This window comes from Crassostrea angulata, chromosome 8 (assembly GCF_025612915.1).
Source record: "Crassostrea angulata isolate pt1a10 chromosome 8, ASM2561291v2, whole genome shotgun sequence".
Lineage (NCBI taxonomy): Eukaryota > Metazoa > Mollusca > Bivalvia > Ostreida > Ostreidae > Magallana > Magallana angulata.
Genome location: NC_069118.1, coordinates 59,053,685 through 59,075,518, shown reverse-complemented (window position 1 = coordinate 59,075,518; position 21,834 = coordinate 59,053,685). Strand labels below are relative to the sequence as shown.

General features: G+C 34.5%; 2 protein-coding genes across 4 annotated transcripts; one reads left to right on the top strand and one right to left on the bottom strand.

Annotated features, from left to right (window-relative positions):
* Positions 1 to 363: 363 nt before the first annotated feature.
* Positions 364 to 9,317, bottom strand: LOC128161670 (uncharacterized). Of its 3 annotated transcripts, none has more exons than XM_052825029.1 (5): positions 9,173 to 9,317; positions 5,512 to 5,640; positions 3,201 to 3,330; positions 2,549 to 2,642; positions 364 to 1,901 (listed from the first exon to the last, which is right to left on the bottom strand). In XM_052825029.1, the coding sequence occupies exons 1-5, from the start codon at positions 9,195 to 9,197 to the stop codon at positions 945 to 947; spliced, it is 1,335 nt and encodes a 444-aa protein (XP_052680989.1). In that variant the 5' UTR covers positions 9,198 to 9,317; the 3' UTR covers positions 364 to 944. The 3 variants fall into 3 exon arrangements, with proteins under 3 accessions (XP_052680989.1, XP_052680988.1, XP_052680986.1); XM_052825028.1 differs by lacking the exon at positions 9,173 to 9,317 and adding an exon at positions 5,900 to 6,092 and having other exon boundaries at positions 3,201 to 3,318; XM_052825026.1 differs by lacking the exon at positions 9,173 to 9,317 and adding an exon at positions 5,900 to 6,082.
* Positions 9,318 to 13,141: 3,824 nt separating this feature from the next.
* On the top strand, positions 13,142 to 20,979 carry LOC128161672 (uncharacterized). The gene is made up of 8 exons (XM_052825030.1): positions 13,142 to 13,248; positions 13,437 to 13,506; positions 13,615 to 13,719; positions 13,893 to 13,997; positions 14,523 to 14,567; positions 17,594 to 17,728; positions 19,430 to 19,543; positions 20,092 to 20,979. The coding sequence occupies exons 1-8, from the start codon at positions 13,189 to 13,191 to the stop codon at positions 20,712 to 20,714; spliced, it is 1,257 nt and encodes a 418-aa protein (XP_052680990.1). The 5' UTR covers positions 13,142 to 13,188; the 3' UTR covers positions 20,715 to 20,979.
* The last annotated feature ends 855 nt before the right edge of the window (positions 20,980 to 21,834 follow it).

Below are 21,834 nucleotides of genomic sequence, written 5' to 3'. Positions count from 1 at the left end.
CTCATGGGTGTCAATTTCAACTGTTACCCTCCCAAACAGGCACTGTGTATGTTATTGTGTTAAAAAAATTAATGCTTTTATTTTTGTTATCTATTCGCATTATTTTACACACAACTGTGAAACTCCAGGCGCCTAATTTACGCGCATGTAACAATTCGTTGTGTTACCCGTTGGCAATGTTGAAAACGCTGAGGGTAATAGAACAGATTATTAACTTAATCCGCTTTCAGTACTAGTATTTTACATGAAAGCATACTGTAGTATATTGTTGTGTTAGCTCTTTGTGCCATAGAAATAGAGTTAATCGGCATATCTTAACTATATACGACTAAAATGAAATATTGCATAAAAGAGAACAATAGATATATTTGCACATCATTTATTCCAATTATATAATTATTTAGTTTAATATTTATATTTATCATAGTTTGAAATCTATAGTTAAGTATGTATTCATATATCAGTGTCGACCGATTATATATCATTCATTGCTGTATTGTCAAAATAAACTCAAGACATAACGATGTTTTAAATATATAGTTAATCAACGTCAGTAATTGTAAGCAATTTGTTATAAAAAGTCCAAAGCCCTCAAAGCTTAATTAGATAATTAATATAATGTCCTATTAAAAAACGGTATGCTTCAAATAAAAAAAAAAACACATAAAAATTAAAAAGCAGTCCTTTCATAAAAAAAAAAACAACAATCTGATTTAAGCAAGATCCCTTCATCCTCTCTTTTGTAGAGAAGCTCGTATAAACTTAACATGACTTTGTTCGACAAATTAATATCACTGGGAGATCTCAAGCATTCCCTTGGATCACAGTGGAGTTCATTGTTAAGTTCAGAGGCCTCTTACTTCAAGGGTCGCCTTCCTCTTAAAAGCAAAGCGGACACGTTATCACCAAAAACATATGTCGCATTGAAACACAAGTAGATCACACTATTTTTTCACTTGTGCGTAGGCAGGAATACTGCCGACTTTTGTTTTCTGACCGTGAGAGAAATCAGCCACTAAATCCACGTAGTTATGTTTTTGGAGTTCCGAAGCCTCTAGGTATGATGTCCGATTTGAATTTCCCGCCGCGTTTTCCAGATCTAAGTATTCATTGGACGGCAAAGAGGTTTGAGTTGGTTTAGCGTTTGAATCGCTCTCTTTGGCCAGCGTGAAATAAGTATTACTCAACCTGTTCGATACTTCCACTTGTTGACTTTTCGTGTTGGGATTTTTTGGTTCTGAATTCACACTAATAACTATTTCACTATTCACATTTGGGTCTCTCTCGGCGTTTTCGGTGCTGAGTCTTGGCTCAGAATTATTTTCAAGTGCACGCACAGATTCAGTAGGGATTATAACGCCTTGAGAGTTAGTTTTGCACAACCCACTTTCCGAATTAACTCTGTTCACTTTCTCCAGACAGAAATACCCATCGCTTTGATTGATTGTTGGTGCTTCTGCGACGTTAGTGTCAATGTTGTTTGATTCTAAAACAAAGTACTCGCCTGTTGCCTTGGCGTCTGACTCGTATTTTAGAATCTGGCTTTGTCTGAGAGCATCATACGGGTTACCGTCCACGTAGTCCATCTGCATTCTTTTGGAAGACGCCAGGTGATGGTATTCGTTACGGGCACGGTCTTTGACACTGTCTGAGCCGATCTCCGTATAGTCATCAATGGCTTTCACCGTGTCCTTGTTATTGATTGCTTCCGGTATAGCCGGAAGTGGCTGAGCTCGCTTGTAGTCCGTGGTGTAGGTAATGGTGGTGTCCGTACTTCCGGTGCTCTCTCCATCCTCACTCAGCAGGCGCCGCATGGCGGAGAAAGGGTTGGTCACGCCTTTTATTTTGCCTTTCTGTTTCCGAGTTGGCAGTTTTAGTCCATGGTTATAAGTTGGATCTCTCTAGAAATAAAGAAATCAAGTCGAAATCATTAGTTCATACTTTTCATTAAAATCTTTGTTTTGTGACACTGACCAATAATTAGTTATGATTGTTTATGACGTCACTAGATGTCATTATTGGCGTGGACTGCCAACGCTGAGTGTTTATGACGTCACAAGACGCCTTGGGGCGCTTTCCATTAACGTTGCCTCGCTGGCGACGTTATCGGGAAACGGTGACGTTAATGGAACAGTTGGCAACGTCACAATGCTCCAACGAGGCTTAAAACTGACACTTATCCCAAAATTTTGTCCAGAAATTTTGGCTATTTGCAGTTTTAATGTTTTTGATGTAGATCTAGTAGGACAAGCTTTAGTTACAGAAATCCAGTTTTGTTAAATATGGAAACCTAGACGACATATTGTTTCCTAATCGGCAATGATAAGATGCATCGCCACAATCGCTCGCAGGCGAAACACGTTACAGCATTCGGCAACGAAGGCAACACCGGCGAATCAGGCGATGCCTGTTCAATGGAAAGCACCCTTGGATTCATTTATGACGTCACTAGACGTCATGGTTTTGTTTATTAGCGGGGACGTCCCACGCTGATTTGTTTATGATGTCACTAGACGTCTTGGGTTTTTTTTTATCGGCATGAACTTACCATGCTGAGAGTTTCGTAAGTACACCCATCCTCTGAGTCCGTGATATTGGTCAGCGTACTGGCCACTATCTTGTACTCGCCTTCAATCACCTTTCTGAAAATTCAAATCAATTGTTTCAAAATAAACTCCATCTGATTCACTTTATGAGTGGCCGCCCTTCAGTATTATGATACCTAACGCCTCTTGAAAAGAAATAAACTAAATACATTACTATATTACATTACAAACATCAGTCTTTGCTTTATCTTTTTGTAACAGATTCAGATAGAAATACTGATAACGGTATGATTTTCTAAGCTGGCCTGATTAGAACTTTTAACTAAATAAAGTGTTTAATTTTGTAAACCGTCTCTGCTTAAAAGTTTTCCGGACTTCAACCATATACTGTTATTATAAGGTTACTATTAAATTGAATAAAATTAATATTGCACTGATCACAACTGGTTTTCTTAAGAGAAAAAAGCATTGCAGACACGTTTCATTGAATTTGTTTACGGTGAAAGTTGATATCATTTCTTACCCACGAATGAACAATCGCAGCTTACTACTTGAGAAAGGTGACTCTAATTTAAGAAATTTCCAAGTATAGGATGGGTGAAGCAGAGAGGGGGGAGCAGAGAGGGGGGTAGGTCGACAACTAGGTTTGCCTACCTTTTCTTTCGCTCCCTCTTTGCGCACAGACAGCACACGGTGATAACACAGGCCACCACAACAAAGGCCGCTATTCCCGCTATAACAGGGACAAGGTACAAGCTCCAGAACCCAGGCTCTACAGATTTATCTATAATAAGGTCAAAATCATATCAACAGAATCGACTATGACAAGGTCAAAATCATATCTACAGAATTCACTATATCAAGGTCAAATATTGTTCATATCTACAGGATTCATAAGGTCAAATATTGTTCATATCTACAGAATTCATTACAACGAGGTCAAAATATGATTCATGTGTCATGTTTTAAATGTTGTATTTACTGCCACCCGCTAAATTGATAAGAGTTACAGCGCACTTATTATGCGATTTCGCCTACAATATTTTTACAACCATAAGGCATTTTTAGTATTATTCAATATTTAGTTAAAATATATTATAAAAGAAACGCAAATTACGCAATTTCCATCTTACACGACATTTATTTAATAAAATCTTCATTTTTTTGTTAGGGGTATATAGAAAAATAGATAGTATGCATTTTAAAAAGTTGGATATTTGACTATTTGAACCACTTTAAACCAAAAAAATTGACTAAATCATGTTCTACATGTATGACACTACATGTTTACATTGAAGTAATTTTGGTTTAACCTGGTCTTCGTACTGAAATTTAGACAAATATTTCAATTAGTGATTTTTTCTAATATATTCATGTATATAGCCACATTTACATTAAAGTGTTATATGCGTGGCCTAGTGGTAACGAGGAGGTCTTTTTTGATTTTGCGGTCGCTGGATCGATTACCAAGTAGTAAATTTTTTTTTATTTTCACTTAAAGCATGATAAAAATAGAGAGTTTATATTACATGTGTCTAATTTGCTGCATTTTTAGCACATCCAATGTAAACATCCATTAGTGGCACTACACTCTACACTTACAGTTCATAATTTCAACTAACTTTATACACAGGGTCCTACATATTCATTTGTCGATGCAGGTTTCATGTATTTATGAAAAATCAGCGGTTACAGACACAATGATTAAATCAGTAGCTGTAGCGACAGGTACCTGAATCTATTTTTAGTAACAGGTACTTTCCGTTCAAACACGGCTAAAGCCGAAAGTTTAACAAGGTCATAATATTGTTCATATTATACAATATTTAGTTAAACAGAGTCCTATATATTCATTTGTCGGTTCAGCTTTCCTGAATTAATGATAAATCAGTAGTTACAGACACCATTATAAAATCAGTAGCTGTAGCGACAGGTACCTGTATCTATTCTTTATTAACAGGTACTTTCCGTTCAAACACGAATGCAGGCGAAATAACGGGAAAAGGCGCCATACCTCTTTACAATATGAGACATGCTTTATTGCGCAATGTTTGTAACACCAAAACAACCTCCCAAAAACCAACAAGTAACACTTAGCTATTAATTTCAACCAAGTCCCAAAAATATAGAAATGTTTCATGTTGCGAATTTGAACTTTTAATATAACAAAAGAGCTAGGATTAACTACTTTAGTTTAAAAATGGCATCGACCAAATCCTCTTTAAAGGAATTCTAATTATCTAAAACATGTCTGTACATTTACATTCATCCCTCACACACTTAGATTAAGACCCAAAAATAGGATCAAAGTCGACACCAACTCCTTACTAAAGATATCTATTTTATACTTAAAAACCAGTACAGATTCTTCAGCGTCATTAAAAGAGGTCAAATCAGTAACGACATAATTATTTTCCCCCTGAATTCCGTTAGCTCCAGACCTGTAGTTCAACAGACAAATCGGGTTGACGAACCGTGGAGCTACACGTATATCCACGTGAAAAAATTGTATATCTATTGTGCACATGAATTTACGCGCGACTTTGGACTTATTAGCCTCATCAACGAATATGTCCTTTGAAAAAGATATTTAGAGGCAAGTTCAGTTATGACGTCAAAAGTAAAATGTTTCATTATTTTTTTTGAACTGAAATTATAGATATTCGTTAAAGAGGTTAATATGCCCCAAAAACCGCGCGGAACTTCTTGTGCGCAGTAAATTTACACTAACAGTTTTCCATATGGATTGACCTCTAGCTTCATAGTCCGTCAACTTGTGGAGCTGCAGTTCTGCAGCTAGAGACACGCCGACTCTCACACTTATTCACCCTTCACAAACACTTACTGAAAAGTCCCCCAACATACCCCAATTTTTATGCAGTTGACATTAGAAGATAAATTCCTAACTGCGTAAATATACAGAACTTTGGTGCTCACTTTGATAAAACTGGATCTACTTATTTACCTGCGTTTCTATTGGCCGATTTAGTGGTAGGCTGCGCAGTCGTTTCCGACGGGGTGTAATTCGCTGGTTTTTCGTCCTTATCAAAGTAGAACTGATAGCAGACGTCCAAATTAAACTTATAAGTTTTTTCTGAAAATAAAATAAGGAACGAATTCAATATCCCCCAAAAGGTCATATGAAACATATAAATCTACCAATCGATAATGGAGATCGGACAAAAAATTAAGTCAGTGTTCCTCCTATCCGCCACCCCGATATCTGTGAACATTTCAGCAAACAGTGCGCGATGAATCCAGCTCAAAATTTGGCTATAATTTCCCTACATTATTGTAGGAAACTAAACTCCGTTCAGTGAGCAAATTATGGTGGGGGTCGATAGATATCTTACCCATCCTTGTTAGGGCCCGGGTGTTTCGGGCAAGTCTTCCTCTGTCCATTCAGCCCCGTGATATCATGGTCTTACTCACGTCTGCTCTGACAATCCAAGATTAACACTACAAAAAGCCAGCTAACAACTACAAACACTACGTCACTTGTTGGAGTTTCCGTCAGTCAAACCAAGCCGGAAATGCCCTCTTTATCCTTCAAACTTGTACATTTTTATGTAAAGTGGGTTATAGCTTTAGAAGAGAGAGAGAGAGAGAGAGAGAGAGAGAGAGAGAGAGAGAGAGAGAGAGAGAGAGAGAGAGAGAGAGAGATACACTTGTCAGAGAGATGAAAAGAGCGAGACCGCGAAATATAAGTAGAGAAAAAGACAGGCACAGAACACAGAGAGAAAAAGTGTAAGATAGAATGGAATACCGGAAGTCTCATTTGTCCTTCGCTACTTTGTAGCTTAAATAAAGATATATGTTACTAGTATTGTATGATTTGGCTGGGCTTATGTAAAAAGAGATCTTGTGATAACTAGTGTCTATTTTGGGATGCAGATATTTAATTAAACATATGCACGTAGTACTTCCTTGCAGGAATAAAAGCTATAGCTAATATTTTAAAACATACACGGTACATACGTTTCCTCTTTACAATTAAAAATCTTTCAGTTTCCTATTTCTCATTTCTATATAATATTAATCATTGCATAATGACTTAAGCAGTTCAACCAGTATTATAGATATATTACATGACACTACATGGGGAGATGGCATACCGGGATAGCTGGCCTTCGGTGACAGGAACACCCTAGAATGGTGTATTACCCGATGCCGAAGGCCGAGGGCGATACAACGCACTATCGGTCCTTTCTGTAAGCCTACCGGGCCTTTCTGTCGGCGAGGGACAAGAATCATGTAACATGTGTTATATATATAACTTGTATAAAAACAAAAACAATATTGGTTTACGAACATATTTGCTTCATTAACAAATGCAATTTGTTGACACATGATCACATCCTTCAAATTAGAATATTTTTTTTTTTTTAAATTCGATCGGTGATTTTCAATAATAATGATGATATTATGAAGAACAGTGTTGTTTATTAATTGCATCATTTTAGCTTACTTTCCTGTGAAATATATTTGTTTCCGAGAGGAAATATATAACTGTTTCCGGTGTTATTTAGCAATTTTCAGGGCAGAGATATAAAGTAAATTCATCTGTGACATCACCAGAAAACGCAAAAAATGCAAAAATGTTTTCTTTTAATCAATAAAATTATGCAAGACATATAAATTCAAATGATGTTGTCCCGATAATTTTGATGTTGCATTTGATTTGCAAATGGTTCCTTGTATTTATTATATTTCCATGTGAAATGCGGTAGAAAATATCATAAAATGACATCCATATCAATTATCTATGCACAAATATGAAAGAATTAAAATTTTGAATTGACCTGAAAATTTGAACTAATCTGTTTAGTCCTCTCGCGCAACTTGTTGCGTATGGATATAGCACCGCTGCTTTGCGTGTTTGTGTATGTATGTGTGTCCATCTCGGCCTTTTAAGCAAAATTTAAAGTAAAACCCTCGCATGCATGTTTATAAAGTTTTGTACAAATTAAAAGCATGGTTTAAAAACAAAACTTGTTCGTTTTCAAGTAATAATGTTAAATATTTATTAAAATATCGTTAATCAAAACACTTAAAAAAGACATTTTATGTACAACATGAAAATAGACATTTCCTGTTCGCGAAAGTAAACATTTCAAACACTTGATATTTAGTTGGATTTGGGCCTGGAAAGGTAAGAAGCAAGCGGTTTTTTTTCAGAAATGGGGAGTTAGAAGGATGTCCAAAGTGTAAAACTGGGTCGAGGCAAGCAGGAGAGAGATTAAGTTGATCCGTATTAAATCAAAACAAGCAGCTTTTTAAGACGCATTTCGGGCTAAATTTCCCAAAATACTACAAGAGAAGAACAGGTCTATAAGTCAGAAGAGAGGCTTTGACGAGTATCATCAACAATATTAACTGGGAATCCATTTCATATTCGCTGTATATACGTTACTCTATTTAAAAAATCGGGGGTTGAAATTACTACGTTAATTCGAATTTTCCCATAGAGCAGACTATACATCACTAAATCTTTAGCTACGTTTCATATTCATAATGAAAATGCGTTTGTGTTATTGTGTTCGCTAGTAATGTAAGGAATTATACAATCAGGTAAATGTAACCCCCAATGGATACACCCCAGAGCGTGCATGGGGATAGGAATAACGAAATACATGTATTTTAATTCAAAGAGGGAAGAAGATGTATATTTGGTACCTTTAAAATTGTGCAGATTCTACCAGATGAGCATGATCTTACATGTACCTTTATAATAATCCATTTCCATTTTATCATGTGGTCCCTTGAAATTATATAAACTAATGCATGAAGTTTTAATTCAATACAATGCAAGAAAAAAAACCCAAAATGGGTTGAAATACATAATCTCCAAGAGAATATGGTGAGTTGAACTTTGTATTTATAGAATAATGTACAAATCAATGTGTTCTCCATTACTTCATACTATGGCAATGGTCATACAATTACCGTTAGAAATGCTTACAGTAACGAACACTCGATTCTTAATAATAATATTAAAATGTTAAACTACAAAACGTGTTGCTTATATCAACTATTATAATATTATATATTATAATAATATATCAAAATTGACCATAAAAATAAGCAAAACCAGCTCGTTATTTTCTTCTTTGTGGTGTGTTTTTTATGTAAACAACCAATGATGATTCATACAACAATTGTATTTTTTTTTTGGCCCATTTGACGCTATTGTCAATATGATTTCTTGTCTTATTTGTAATGTAACTTGGATCATACACAACCCCGGGTGGACATGAACCAAACGATTGACTTCGATCGTTTCAACAGATATGCACAGTGAGCATATTGTATTAAAGTTTTATTTAAATCCCTTAAAACTCTTTCAGCTGAGTTTCCATAATAGCAATTTTGTTTTTGATTTCCTTTTACATGTAATGTTGGTTCAATATAGGTAAATTCTACTGAATGAGCAGCATCAACCTGCTAGTCTTATGACGTTAACAGTTGAACCTTAAGTGTATGCTGCAGGAAACGACCAAGGAGACGAAAGTTAGGCACGGAGCAAAGTTCATCAGGACATAACCAAATTATAACGTATTCATCTTCCTATCCTTAAAAAATGGGAACAAAATCAAGAAATATATGGAAAAAAAAAAACCCTTTACCGTAGTCATGCATTGTTTCCACCATTGTACAAATTTCTTGTTGTTGCTGTCACGTGATCACAAGTACTAGTGATTTGTGAGTCAGATCTCAAATATCCCCGCTCCCACTTCCAGCAGTATAAAGCGATCATTTTGTTTGTTGTATAGTAATTGAAACGAGATTAAAATCGACAAGTGCCCAATGTACTTCTAATGATCATGCACGTAGTAACGCTTGCGCTATCAATATACCCCTATGCTTTGTTATGTACACTTTAGAGTTTAAAATTCATACATTCGTTCAGCAAAAAAAAAAGAAAATAAAAAAGCCCACACAAACAAACAGATCAACAAACAAAAAATCAAATAAATACAAAACACAGAAACCAAGGATTTAATAATGAATATCATTACCTCAATGGTTTTGCCCCCGAAGATTGCGGGCATATTTGTGTTTAGTTTATTCTTTGGCTTTCTCCCCATCTTATGTAATTCAATTATAATTTTAAAAAATGCTTTTCAATAAAAGATCACATGGTGGCATGGTTTGTTTGGACCTAATCTTTTTAAAACGAAATGTTACGTTTCGGGATCGCACGATGTATCCTAAAAGTTCGATCGGGAGCGATATTCCTCGATCAAAGCCGACCTTACCTTTTTTTTTGGGGGGGGGGGGGGGGGGTGTAACTTCAAATTCACTCTAAATTTTCTTTGTTTATTCCAATTTTTTACATACTACCAAAAAAGTGAGGGGGGGGGGGACTCCATGATGATTCAATTTTTTATATGTACATTAAAGACATTAGTTGCTGCGAGAAAAAGTTGGGGGGGGGGGGGCACCCCCTCCCGATGCTACGTGCCTGAAGGATGAAAGAAGCATCCCAAGGTTCATAGTGAAATAGCAAATATAGCAGGGAAATGGCGGTATGAAACAGGTCGTATTATTTTAATGAAATACAGGTAAAGTCTGCTGCATACATATGTTTATGCATTATTTAAGCCATATTGAGTCAATTCACATTAATTTTAATAACACCCCACCCCCTTGAAAAAAAAACATTAATAACAAAAATCCATTACAAACAAATCATTTTGAATACAAAACAGAATTATATCGCTAAATGTTACATCTAAAGCAATTCTATTATATATTTTTTCTGCTCTCTTTTCTTCAGATTGAAAATCTTGTAAAATTAATTTGTTTGATCGTCCGTTGGTAGAACCCCCCCCCCCCCCCCCCCCCACGTACCAGTTATATTCCTTGTGCTGAACAACAATATTACGTAATATTTGAAAATGTTCATAGCCTGCATATCTCACAAATCACAGAGGACAAAGGACACTGTCACACAGTCCATGTCACGCACGCAGTCCGACGATTGTAAATTGTTTCAACTCAAGTCTGTTTATCGTCTTCAAAAAAAAAATGCATCATCTTCTGAGGAAAAAATGATATAAAAAGTAGATAATGTACAGATATTGCGGATGTACGCTACAGAATATCTCTATATAGCGATGTACGCTACAGAATATCTCTATATAGCGATGTACGCTACAGAATATCTCTATATAGCTATGTACGCTACAGAATATCTCTATATAGCTGAACCTACATGTACATGTATCGGATGTACGCTACAGAATATCTCTATATAGCTGAGAACCTACATGTACATATATATGTATCTCGGCAATAAATTGTCGTTCTTTGTCAATTGTCACCTTAACAACTGTTTGTTGTATATACAGATATATGTAATTAAGACGAAATGTTTAACAAAATAAGATACAAAAAATCAGTATATAAAGTTTTTTTTGTCCAAAAAAAAAAAAAAACAAACAAACAAACAAACAAACAAACAAACTTGTGGGAAAAATTCATTAAAAAAATTATTTACATAATTTATTTAGTTTCTCATTAGGACGCAGGTTTTTTTATAATAAGCTGGCAGGTTGATATTATCGTTAAACTCTACGGAAATATTACTCTGTGTATGTATACGTTGCAAGTCAGATTTGACAATGTATATAAATATACAAAAATATTCAGTAATGAAGAGCATGAATATGAAATGAGTGAAAATGTTCTGAAGTTCTCCGGAAATACAATGTATGAACTTAGTCACGTGTTCTGGAAGAACTGGAAGAACAACCAATTTGCCCTGCATGCGAACACTGCCGAACAGCAAAACAACAACGGTCAGTCTAGCCTTTAGAAAAAGTTACACGTACATCCACGTCTTTTGTCACAAAGGTGACTGGCGACCACTAACCCTGTGTAAAGATTTAAATCGTTCTTTGTATCCGATTTAGGTTTTTCTTTTTCCACATTTGAAACAGTTTTTTCCCATTTACGCTTGTAGAATACTCAAATATAATTTAACAAATTGTTGGCAAATTAATTAAATTATCATTCTCTTAGGGGTAGATAACACTATTTAAATTTTCATAATTTTGGGGCTCTAACAATATCGTGAGTAAGCTTTACATCAAATCCCACACCTATTTCAAACGAAGATTAAAAAAGTGATACGTTGGTTTATAATAAGATCTATATATTCCCCAAATCCAAGCAAAGTAAGGGAAAACTCATTATGTTGCAAAAACAGATGATCCGATTTGTTGCAGATAATTTGCGGACTGACTAGAATATTAAGTCAAGAATTAGAATGAATTTTTAAAGTAAAATAAGCATTAAATAACCGTTTTATCATATGACTGATAAATTCCTAGCTAATCTAAAACCTAAGAGAAACAGCTGCGCAATAACCGTATATTATACTGGCCAAAATTTCTAGCGCCCCACATTTACTTTTTTAATATTTACAAAACTTTTACATCAGTTTTCAAGTGCCAGTATCGACTGCTGTTTAAAATGCTAAACTGTTCATGTCCAAAAAAAATTGTAAACGAGTAAGTAATTACTCGACCATGACCGTATTTGTTGAGTAGGTGTTCGATATGTTTCTCGGACGTGTTTTTCAAAAGAACTCGATTCGATAGATTCCCTCTTTAACTGATTGTACAAAGCACTAAAAAAATTTAGAACAATGCTGTGCATTTTGCTTTTTTTTTTAAATTTTATTATTATTTTTTTAACCTTTAAAAATGGAGTCCTAAACAATAAAACAGCTTTCCCTAATTCAAAATTTTTCGTCCCATATCGTTAGATTTTTTATAGAGACCACTAAATCATTCTAAGGCTTTACCGGAAGTTCAGTGCAACCGGTAGTGTTGAAGACTCACCATGAAGGTCAAAACGTAATGTAACGACACGTCAATGTTACCGCTACATTAGGGTAAATCACCTACCGCTACATTAGGGTAAATCACCTTTCCGATAGGCACAGTACAGCACGCGAAACTGCACGGCACATTTTAGACCAAATCAATGGCTTTTATGAGCCGTACAGTATAACACCAATAGTGAAGAGTTCCTCAGCATCCGAATTTTACAGAACTAGACCACATAAACAAATGGTTTTTATTCAATCGGGGAATCTTTATGGGATGTTGTTATAAGCGCAAATGGGGGAATGTATGAAGTACTAATGTTATGATTTTTATATCTTAGGGTACCTGCACCTTGGTTTTGACTTGTATATTAATTGCGCGATAAAATGCAGTTTAGCACTGTTCTTTTTTAATTGGAACTGAAGAACGACGTTGTTAACCATGCAATATCAACATGTCTAGCGGGATTTTGTTGCATTGACAACAAGATCTCAAATTCACAAAAATTAATCTATGTTACCTCATAGATTGACCAGGGTTAAATATCCACATCACGATTTTTAAAGTTAACTTTATTAACACAAATATTTTACCTTTGGTATTTACTAAAAAAAATAATAACAAGCGAGCGGAATCTCTAATCCCGGATTATTCATTCATAATGGTCCGCTTAAAACACCCACACCTTGTTAACTCGGCATTGAATCCTTTGACAGAGAGATTAAAGATTAATAGTTTTAATCCCAATTTTTCTGACCCCGTCTCTATAATTTAATCGACGTGAATTCATCGACATTAACAACATGGCGGCCAAAGAGTGGTGCGTGATTATTCTTTGTCTGACGGCTGTGACAGCATCACCCGTAAGTCTCTCTCTCTCTCTCTCTCTCTCTCTCTCTCTCTCTCTCTCTTTCTCTCTCTCTCTTGTGCTTTTGTCCTTTTTGCTTTTGCTCAAATAACTCTCTTTTTTTGTTATTTTTTATCAAATAAAATGAAATCCCAAAAGCTTAATCTAAATGTTTTTTAATTGATATTTTCGTTTCCTAAAAAGGTAAAAAGAAATAAGGATGCAAGGGGTGTCATGGGCCCCATGTCTTTATCGCCCGACCAGATTGAGGAAGGTACACACAGAGAGAGAGAGAGAGAGAGAGAGAGAGAGAGAGAGAGAGAGAGAGAGAGAGAGAGAGAGTAAAGTAAAAGTAATCACTTTGCATCATCATCTATTGCAGCATTTAAACACCTGCCAAAAGAAACAATCAGAGCCATTGCTAAAGAAATGAATGAAAAGATAAACGATGCTGTGGAAATGGCGGAAAGGATGAGTAAAATTAAAGGTAAGAGAGAAATGTTTTAAAGACATGCATGTGTAAATGAAGGAATTGATTTCTATAATATTGACACTCTCTACCATCGGCTCATACATTCACGTGTCTGAGAGAGGAACGAACGACAACTCTGCATGGGAGATTGTAACATTGACACCATTTGTACATGCTTGTATTTTTAGAACCAATCCGAGAGGACATGACACCCGATCCGGAAATTATGAAAGAATCCGGGTTTTTGATGGAAGATTCCGCCGAGTTGTCCGATCTATTAAACTCCCTGCCACGTGAGTTCATTTTATAATAGCTCCAAAGAAAAAACTCTGAGAAAGGACTTGAGTAAAAATTCTATATACATAAAGATTAAGGCAATAGCAAACATTATAATTCATACCTTTAAATTTATAGCAAAACAATCCAATCTTAAAAGCAAACGTTTTTTAAAGTTAATAACGAATTACTTAAATTTGAAAGATCAAAATGATTTGTTACTGGCATTTTTAGTAAACGTGTTTTACAGTAAGTGTACTGTTTCGAAAATTTAAAAAGACATTGATCACTTAATCGTCAAAAAATCATACAATCATACAGTCAAATAGTTTTTGTTGAAGAATAAACCAAAACATAAAAACCTTTGATAAAAGTCGATATTGAATTCTTAGTTTTGGGTCTTAGAAGTTTGTTAAGCACACTTTACTTATTCGAAACACTTTTAGAGGTTACCAGATTGTTTATAATCAACAAATCTTTTAATAAGATTTTATCCCTGTCAATATGTTTCAAAATAAAAATCTCTTTTGTTCTGTATGCAGCTTTGAAAAAAGAAGACATGCATTTCCTTCACACGTGCGTGGCTAGTAAGTATTAAGTAATATTCATAATTGTTAAACATACGCTCTTAAAGTTCAATATGGAATCAAAGTTACATTGAAGGCGTGAAGTCTCACACACATGATTTATTGCGTAAACTTCTCGCTGATTCAAAGTAATACCTTTTCATTCATATTGAGACTATCAAACTATTGAATTCCCCCTATATCGTATTTGGAGACTATTCCATCTACATCGAGGTTGTTTGAATAATGTATGGCGATTTCCACATATACCGGAACAATGCAAAACATATTGGGGCTATCTAATTATTACGACCATTCAATTCATACTAAGACTATTCCAAACGAGACTATTCCAACAATACAGAAACTATTCAATACCCAGACTATTCCAACAATACCGAGACTATTCAATACCGAGACTATTCAATACCTAGACTATTCAATAACAAGACTATTTAATACCGATACTATTCAAAACCTAGACTATTCAATAACAAGACTATTTAATACCAAAATTTTCCGACCATATTAAGACTTTTCAATAACGAGACTATTTAATACCGAGACTATTCAATACCTGGAATATTCAATAACGAGACTATTTAATACCGAGATTATTTAAACCATATCGAGACTATTCATTTCCAAGACTATTTAATACCGAGACTATACAATACCTGGACTATTCCAACCATACAGAGACTATTCAATAACGAGACTATTCAATACCAAGACTATACCATACCTGGACTATTCAAACCATACCAAGACTATTCAATACCGAGACAATACAATACCTAGACTATTCCAATCATAAAGAGACTATTCAATAACGAGACTATTTAATACTGAGACTATTCAATACCTGGACTATTCAATAACGAGACTATTTAATACCCAGACTATTCAATAACGAGACTATTTAATACCGTGACTATTCAATACCTGGACTATTCAATAACGAGACTATTTAATACCGATACTATTCAATACCTGGACTATTCAATAACGAGAATAATTAATAACGAGACTATTCAATACCTGGACTATTCAATAGCGAGACTATTTAATAACGAAACTATTTAATACCGAGACTATACAATACCTAGACTATTTGATAACGAGATTATTCAATACCTAGACTATTCAATAACAAGACTATTTAATACCAAGATTATTCAATACCTAGACTATTTAATACCGAGACTATACAATACCTAGACTATTCAATAACGAGACTATTTAATACCGAGACTATACAATACCTATACTATTTAATAACGAGAATATTCAATACCTAGACTATTCAATAACAAGACTATTTAATACCAAGATTATTCAAAACCTAGACTATTCAATAAGGAGACTTTTTAATACCGAGACTATTCAATATCTGGACTATTCAATAACGAGACTATTTAATACCCAGACTATTCAATAACGAGACTATTTAATACCCAGATTATTCAATACCTGGACTATTCAATAACGAGACTATATAATACCGATACTATTTAAAACCTGGACTATTCAATAACGAGACTATTTAATAACGAGACTATTCAATACCTTGACTATTCAATAGCGAGACTATTTAATAACGAAACTATTTAATACCTAGACTATTCAATAACGAGACTATTTAATACCGAGACTATACAATACCTAGACTATTTAATAACGAGATTATTCAATACATAGACTATTCAATAACAAGACTATGTAATACCAAGATTATTCAATACCTAGACTATTCAATAAGGAGACTTTTTAATACCGAGACTATTTAATATCTGGACTATTCAATAACGAGACTATTTAATACCGAGACTATTCAATACTTAGACTATTCAATAACGAGACTATTTAATACCTAGATTTTTTCGACCATATCGAGACTTTTCATTACCAAGACTATTCAATACCGAGACTATTCCAACCATTCCAAGACTTTTGTCATGTTGTGAATTTACACTCATTTAATTGAAAGTCTTATTTTCAAACACTTGGTTAGTCTGTTTCACCACGTACCCCTTCCTACCAAAGCAACAATTTGTGTCCAACAATTCTATATAATTGTACCTTTGATATAATGAACTGTAACAGTTCCATTGCAAGTTGTAATGTGGGTTCAAAAACTGCTAATGATTTTTAAAACGTTGTTAATATTTGGAATATAACAACTCGTAAACAGTATTAATAACATTAAATCATACACGATGATTATTTTTAACTTATTTGAAATATCATTTTCTTCGAGCTATCTTTAAACAAGTTTCGGCACGGTGATTTGAGACTTGCATCTGAATTAAGTCCAAAACACTTTATTCCGAGTCTATTCTACCAGGCTATGTTATATGGCCTATTGTATCAAATGGTTCACCCGCAGTATTTTGTGGTCCGGCAAACATAAACCGGACCTGTTATTACTGTTGTATTAACAGATCAGACCTGTTATAACTGCTGTATTACATTATTACTGCTGTATTACGTTATTACTGCTGTATTACTGCTGTATTACGTTATTACTGTTGTATTACGTTATTACTGCTGCATTACGTTATTACTGCTGTATTACGTTATTACTGCTGTATTACGTTATTATTGCTGTATTACGTTATTACTGCTGTATTACGTTATTACTGCTGTATTACGTGATTACTGCTGTATTACTGCTGTATTACGTGATTACTGCTGTATTACTGCTGTATTATGTTATTACTGCTGAATTACTGCTGTATTATTTTATTACTATTGTATTACGTTATTACTGCTGTATTACTGTTGTATTACGTTATATTACGTTATTACTGCTGTATTATGTTATTACTGCTGTATTACTGTTGTGTTATCTTATTACTGCTGTATTACTGCTGTATTACTCTCCTTCTTGCGTCAATTTTGTTGACTCATTACATTGTCATCAAAACGTTTGAGACGGTTTACCCAACCCAAGAAGTAGCTTATGATTTAATATATTTGATGAACACTGATTGCTTTATTAACATAGTTAACATTTTTTTTACACCCTTATTTGTATTCCCCAGGAGCCGAGGAGACAGATTTCAATGAGTTCACCGACAGACGTAGTCTTATGAATGAGGTCCTGAGGCAGGTGTTTACCTGTACCGCCATCGGCCTCAACCTCATGGAGTCAGAGACCTACCTGGACGACCTCACAGGTAAACAGGGCGTGTGAATTAATGTAAAATAGAGGCTATCGAGATTACTGTGTAATCAAATTTGTAGGGGCCAAATTTCGTAATTTGTGGAGTTTTTCCACATTCAAATCCGTAGGAATGTCATTTTGTGGATGCGTTGGTTTCAAGTTTCAATAAGAAATTTAAACTAACTCTATAAAAAATTTACTTTTGTCGAAGATGTTATTTCGAGGGGTAGAGCTATCAAAAAATACCACGGAAACTAAGCCACCGCGAATTTTAACAATTCCACAGCAGTGTAAAACAGAACTTTAGTCTATCTGAGATTACTTTATTTTAAGGTGGCTCTATACACCCACAGTTTATTCCAATTTTCAATAGAAGACCACAAAACATATACTTATCAAATATTAAAATGACGATAGGGATACTATAGGTATTTTTAAAGAATTTTTTAATGTGTTTTCGTGTTTTTGTAAAATATTTTTTAAAAAGACAGCTATCAACAAATTGAGAGAAATTATTTTGTCATATGATGGATATTTCCTTCGGACACATAAAAAAAATATAACACTTCTTAACATTCAAAAATGTTATTATTGCAATTTTTTTTAGTATTTCCCCAAAACATAATTTTTCATATTTTCTTACTCTGTTGACAAATCATCTGAAAAAGTTGCTTGATGTTATAAGAAAATGTATTTTAATAAATGTGACATAAAAAATTGAATGAAAACCATTGCAAATAAACACAAAAAAAAATGTTAAATTTAATTTGGTATGAAAGTTCCTCATGTAAGGGTTATCGTTCCTAAGTCCCAAGGCCCAAACACCTTGGGGACTTTTCATTTCTGAGTTGAAGAAAATTTCCTAAATATAATGTTGGAATGATAAATACATACATATTTCATTATAGACTTTGCCCTGTATAAGTGAATAAATTCGCTTTAATGCAAAACTAAGTTAATTAAATAAATAAAGGGGAACATTGACTAGGCTAATAGGATTTATGTATCCCAACCTGAGAGAAATTCAAAGCAACCCTCTCATCCCCGTTAGGTGTCGATATTAATGTGCATTAAAGTATATTATAATTGAAATATTTTCACCTGTTTAGAATTTTCTTTCACGGTATTCAACCAAAAAATACGTTTTAGAAATTTTTGGAAAGTTAAAAAATTTATTGTTCTCAACAGGAATCGAACTCATGACCTACTGGTTTGTAGTGAACCCACTAACCCACTGCACTACGGTGTAACATATCGATTATGCTAAAGAAACTTTTTAAAAATTTATACTTGATTTTATTGTTTATTTTGATAAATAATACCACACAACGTGAAGGTGTCACATACCACATTACTTGTAAGTAATGAATTTTCCAATTATCAAATTAAATCTATCCATTTAACAAATTTTTCAAAATAGCGGTTCCCATACAATTCACCTCAGTTTAAATCAGTCAGTACCGGAAATGCATGTTTCCAGATTTACTTTTTTGCGTACTGCGTCATCAAAAAGTGGTGTATAGAGCCACCTTAAGGAAATTGATTTACTGGTGTTGATGTTAATATAATCAGAGGAATACATGTAGCTTATATGGATTTAAGACAGACGATTCTGTGGAGATTGCTTCTTTTATTTGGTTAATGTTAATCAGAAGAATATATCCGCTTTGTCTCCGTCCTATATAGTCTGGTATCTTGTTTCTCTATTTCCCAGACGAGGAGCTCACGATTGACGAGTTTGTCCACAGGTTTCAGAAAATCCAACAGATGTCAATAGAGTTCCTCCACCTCGGCGGATTCGTCTTCCAATTCTCCAGACGCATTGAGAGTAAGTTCTAGAATCACGTCTTTTATGAAACACGAATAGCACCTGTTTTTGTAGATATAAAAACTTCATAAAATGAAAAACGTGAAGCACATGGTTCAGTGGTCATAGGCGTTCGGCCAGCAACCAAAAGGTTCCGCTGTGATCACTTGATTTTGTATGTTGTGCAGTTAGACAAGGCACTTTATCTACATTGTCTCATTACAAGAAGCTGGGATTGGGTAGCAGTACATCACTGGGACGTAAGCTGTAATGTACTGTTGTCCCACCCAGGGGGAACCAATGACTCCTATCCGCTTAGCACCACGAAGACAGTGTATCTCCCTTCTGTGCCTTTATGGCAAGGAAAAGGATTTAACTTAACTAATTTAAAAATAAGAAAAACACACTTGGTCCTGGGACCATTAAGCGCACCACAAGCGCACTTTTGATCTCAGTCTCACTTTTACAAAAGGAATATATAGCAGAAAAGTGAGACCAAGATCAAAAGTTAGCTTGTCTAAGTTTTATGGTCCCGGGGCCTGGTCTTTAACAAAATAACGTATTTTCAGGTCACTTTGGAACTGTTTCCAACAATGAACTGGTACTAGGAGGTGCTGGTGAACCAAACAAAAACGACCCTTATGGAACAACTGTTACAAATGACCCGTATGTCCATCACACTTCAAAGGATGGAGGGGTCGAGGTCGGGGATGGTAAAACGGAAAGTAACGATGGTCATACAAGTAAAACTGATGTCAAACTTGATGAAGCCGTGAATGAGTTAAAGAGGCTCTTTGGTTCAAAGAAGATAACAGGGCTTAAAGACAAGGTTAAAAGCAAGATCAATAATCTTATCGGAGGCGGAAAGGATAAAGGGGCTGGAAAAGATTCAATCGAAAAAACGAAACGTCCTGACAACAAGGCTGAAGCGGATAAAAAAGATGAACAAGGAAAATTTAGCTTGCTGAAAAACAAACTGAAAAATCTTCTATCGGATTTCTCTGATGACAAAAGAAACATCAGTCCCGAAAATGGAAAGACGCCTGCCGAAGTTGATAGTAAAGAGAAGAAAGTACAGGACGCAGATCAGTCGGACATGACTGGGAAAGGTCAAAGTTCAGACCGTGAAGTCTTGTTTCAACTCCTCTCCAAGCGACGACAGATTTTAAAAAGGGAAAACAAACTAGATTAAGTGTGAGCTAATTTTGACAAATGAAAGCCTGCATTTATATTAACACTAGGGTTTTTTTTCAGTAAGACTTATTTCTCCTAACAATATATATAAAACAAATCTGCCCGAATTTAAATAAATATGCTAAAAATTTATTAAATTTAGCAAAATTTGACAACTGGTTATGTTTTATTGTTTCTGTAAGATATTTTAAATATTCAAAATAATCTACGAATTGTAAACGTTTTCAAAAAGCAATAAACTATGTAAATAAATCATTATTTGTCATTTATGTTTTAAAGCATCGAGATTAGATGAGCTTAACACAATGGTCTTGAAAGCAGTTATAAAAAGAGTTTGTGTGTCAAAATGTTCACCTTTTTACACACTGCAAATTGTGAAAGTGACATTATTAATTAATAAGGCCATTACAAAATTGATTTCAAAACATTGCCTTTAAACCTTGTCGTTACCACTTTATTGTACAGGTGATACGATTTATCAGTCTTGACCGCTTTGCTCCTTGATAAAAGTTATTGATAGTTTATATTAGAAGGCAAAATATTCTAATATGGCTTCATAGTAGATAAGTTTTGCTATTTTTCCATCTCTAGCCTCGCTTGCCATGGTAACCGTTACCACAGTAACCAATTTTTAGTGTCTTTTTGCGTTTTACACCTAGGCGTATCCATATATAAGATATAAAGAATACTGGTTACCATGCGTGGCCAGACGTAAATTATTGAATTGATAATAAGGCCCTGTCCCGAAAGTCCCGTGATTTTGTGAAAGCAGGGAAGATATGGTAGTGTGTCTCTGTACTAGAAACTTTAATCAGAGATTTTGTAAAGAACACATCAGTTAGGTCTAATTATTACGTCCACAGATGACGTCTTAGAAATTCTGAAAATGTAAAGTCAGATGTGTACAAAGAACTCTTTTCATTCATCTGTTAATACTATAAATTTTACAATGTAAACCTACAATGTTCGTTCATTCTGTTTATACGACAGGTATAAGTTTTATATTTAAGCTGCACAACATTTTATGCCTAAATTTTTATCATTGGCTGTGAAAAATTGAAAATTGTTGGTATGAATGGGTCTAACCTTCATTGTAAACGTACTTTTATTAAAAGGAT